Below are 3,588 nucleotides of genomic sequence, written 5' to 3' on the forward strand. Positions count from 1 at the left end.
CATGTTACGTGACATGTTGGGTAAGATTCAATAACACATTAATTACATGCAAAAGGATTAAATGACTGAGGAGTGAATTATAATATGAAAAAGCTTTACAATGAATGAAAATTAAACTCCATTTCTTTGTAAAATATATTTGGTAAAACTAGAATAGAAAAAGAAGAAGAGGACAGAATTGCAGTGAGTGAAAGTCGTAGGTGGGGACTGTGTATGTGAAGAAAGAGAAGTGTGGAGCAGAAAAAGAACAAAGAAAAGTCATATACAACATGTCCCACCTGCAACTGCAAAATCCACACAAATCCACTCTCATTGGTCTGTCTGAGGTAGTCGCGCCAGGCTGCTGTATTCCTTATTCCCTTCCATACCTTATCCTCTCTCTCTTTATTTTTTACAATAAGATAAGCTTAATATTTTAATATAACACATGACAAGACCAATAATATACTTTTTATTATATTTTTAATTATTAGTTAAAATTTATTAAAATGTATAAAAGAAGTATGAGAGAAAAATATTAATTATGAGTGAAAAAATAAAAGTAACTTACTAACTTTCATGGTATAACACTAAAGTTTATATAATTTCAACTAGTTAGTTTACTCATCACATAATAAGTTTTGAAGATAATAAAAGTGTGTTGAAATATTTTACTTCTATTAAAAATATTATCAAAATATTTCTTTTATAAACGTTAGAAAATATTCATCATATAAGATAATTTTTAAAATTGAGTTAAGAAAAAGTTTTGATACTCTTTCTCCCATAAAATATTCAACAATAATGAATTAGTGCTCTCTGTCTGAGTATGTAGCCTGCCATAACTATTATATAACATATACTCATACATACTCCTAATACACATAACAAAAACAAAAGCAAACACGGATTCACAGAACACAAGCTCCCGACACTACAGCGCCTCAAGATTTTTTTAGTATTCAGATTATTCCTTTTCTTTCCTTTCACATTATTATCCTTCCATCTAACAAACGAAGCTGTGTTCAGCTTTTGTTCCCTCGATTCACGAACCGAAGTGTACTTGATTGCTCATTAGAGCACAAACATAACACGTTCTGCTTTCAATTTTGAGGCTAACAGGCTCAGGGCCTAAGGCAGGTATGTAAAACAGCAGCAACATCACCATCATATTAGTGTTTTTCATCTAAGTCTCTCCTTTTTCTTATGTGTTCTGTGTCTCTCTGAATTCGCGCGTCTTTTGTTTTGTTTTTCTAGTGTGTTGTTGTGTTGAGTGGTTTAGGGGAGAATTTAGGTGGGTTTGTTTTGGGATTCTGTGACAGGACTTGGGTCATAGTACCTTTTTGCTTTGATTTTCCTTGTTTTCTTCTCTTGGATTTCGGTGGTAGTGTTCCTCTCTGTGTAGAACAACAGAAAAAAGTTGGTAGCTTTATTGGAATATAGTCAAATCTGACATTACCCTTTATTCTTCTTGATAGTTTTCAAGTTTTGGCCGGTTCTGGGTATCGTAGCATGTCACTAGAAAATGGAAAGTTTCAATTTTGAGGCTGGGGTTCTGGTTCTTGGAATTTCATTTTACTGTAGTTTTTTGGTGGACCTTGATTCTCAGTTCTGTGTTTGTCTGTTCTTTGCCTTAAAGTTTAAGGTTTGAACTGGGGTTGTTGTGTCTAATTGCCTTCTCTCCTGTGAGCTAACAACGCTGTGGAGGAATTCAAATTGAAGCTTCCTACTTCTTTTTCACATTTGGGGGTTGAGTGTTGCCTTTCCTTCCTTCTTTTTTTCTTTATTTATTTTATTTTATTTCACATACTATAAGTTTTTTGTCTATTTTGGATCTGCTTAAGCCTGCCTAGGTTGTAAGGAAGTTTATTCAAGCTGAGTTTAGCTGTTTTGATCATGGAATAGTGAATTTTGAGTTATTAGTTTTTCAAATTCAATTTGATTCCTGTTTGATTATCGGGTTTAAGTGCTAATAATCATTTGTAGAGTTAGTTTGAAGCTTTGCTTACAAAGGGTAACTTCATTTTGTTGAAGCTTTTGTGCTTTGTCAGGTTCCCAGTCACTTTGATATCATGGAATCCCCACAATCTGTTGTGTCACCATTCAAGAGCACTGTCTTTGGTGAAGGCGAGAAGTATAAGTCTGATGTTTTCACACGAAGCTCGGGTTCCTTGTCTAAAGACATTGAAGCCAATGGAAATAAAGCTGCGGTGTCCAATCCAGAGGAATTCATTGGTGCTGTTGATGTTTACATACATCAGGCCAGGGACATTCATAACATCTGCATATACCACAAGCAAGATGTTTATGCTAAAATTTGCTTGACTAATAATCCTGACAATACTGTCTCTACCAAGATTATCAATGGAGGAGGAAGGAACCCTGTCTTTAATGAGAATCTTCGTCTAAGTGTTAAGACCGTTGAATCTTCTGTTAAATGTGAGATTTGGATGCTTAGCAGGGTGAAGAATTATCTTGAAGATCAGTTGCTTGGTTTTGCTTTGGTGCCTTTGTCTGAAGTACTGGTGAAGGATGGCAAACTAGAGAAAGAGTTCTCTCTTTCTTCAACTGATCTATTCCATTCCCCAGCAGGTTTTGTTCACTTGTCTCTTTCTTACACCGGTGCTTCTCCCGATGTTATGGCAATTTCTGCAATGCCTACTGAGTTGGCTACCAATGGCACCGAGAAGGACTCTGAATCATGCGAGTCACTGGTCAGAGATTTAGACAAAATTGAATTCCCGGATCCAAAAATTGTAAATGAAGACCACTTGATGGTTTCAGAATATTTTGGCATTCCATGTGATGAGAGCGATAGCTTGGCCACTACTGATACTGAAAATCTTAGTTCTGAAGCTGGTGTTCAACTTGTGGAAAGCTTCTCAGCATGCAGTGTTGAATCTGTCCAACCTCCTAAGGCTGATTCTCCACCCAGCAGTGTGTCAACAAATGGAGTTTCATCTCCTTCAGTGGCTGCAAGCTCAGAGTCACCTGATGCTACTGCTTCCAAGTCTACCAATCAGGAACAAGTTTCAGGCACCAAAGCGAAAAGTGGTGATGTCAAAGATGGTGAGAGTGATTCCTCAAATGGGGTGCTGAATGATTCATTTCCAAAGCCAGTTGTGACTGTGAACATTGAGTCTGAGCCAAATGTGGTGCAACAGGATATAGTAGACATGTACATGAAAAGCATGCAGCAATTCACTGAGTCATTAGCAAAAATGAAGCTTCCTATGGATTTTGAAAGCGGACCAACTAGTTCAGGAAACTCAAGCTCTGAACAGAAACTACAGACATCAAAGAGCACTAACTCCCGTGTGTTCTATGGGAGCAGAGCTTTCTTCTGAGCTTTCGGTTCCACAGGTCAAGGCAGTACCTTCAAGTGACTTAGATTTTAGAGTGAAAACTGATATCAGTAGTGAAATGAAATAATGTACTATCCAGTGTGATTCTCTTGTGTACTTCTTGATCCCTTAGAGGCAAACAGGGAATCTTAACTTTGTACTCTCACAGGCTTGGTCCTATGTTAACTGCTACATGAACTTTTTCTGTCTTAATCTTATTTCCTTGTGTTTCTTTTTGTTCTGAATGTCAATATTTGTGAAATTG

The 3,588-nt window shown here is 36.7% G+C and overlaps 1 protein-coding gene across 2 annotated transcripts; it reads left to right on the top strand.

Annotated features, from left to right (window-relative positions):
• The first annotated feature begins 859 nt into the window (after positions 1-859).
• On the top strand, positions 860-3,588 carry LOC113846501. Of its 2 annotated transcripts, none has more exons than XM_027474858.1 (2): positions 860-1,119; positions 2,031-3,588. In XM_027474858.1, the coding sequence occupies exon 2, from the start codon at positions 2,052-2,054 to the stop codon at positions 3,324-3,326; it is 1,275 nt and encodes a 424-aa protein (XP_027330659.1). In that variant the 5' UTR covers positions 860-1,119; positions 2,031-2,051; the 3' UTR covers positions 3,327-3,588. The 2 variants fall into 2 exon arrangements, with proteins under 2 accessions (XP_027330659.1, XP_027330658.1); XM_027474857.1 differs by having other exon boundaries at positions 2,014-3,565.

The sequence above is a fragment of the Abrus precatorius genome, unplaced genomic scaffold, assembly GCF_003935025.1.
Source record: "Abrus precatorius isolate BTA unplaced genomic scaffold, Abrus_2018 Scaffold8, whole genome shotgun sequence".
Classification (NCBI taxonomy): domain Eukaryota; kingdom Viridiplantae; phylum Streptophyta; class Magnoliopsida; order Fabales; family Fabaceae; genus Abrus; species Abrus precatorius.

Bases quoted from the DNA above. Each gene is read 5' to 3' on its own strand.
- LOC113846501 (XM_027474858.1), top strand. From the start codon at position 2,052: ATGGAATCCCCACAATCTGTTGTGTCACCATTCAAGAGCACTGTCTTT.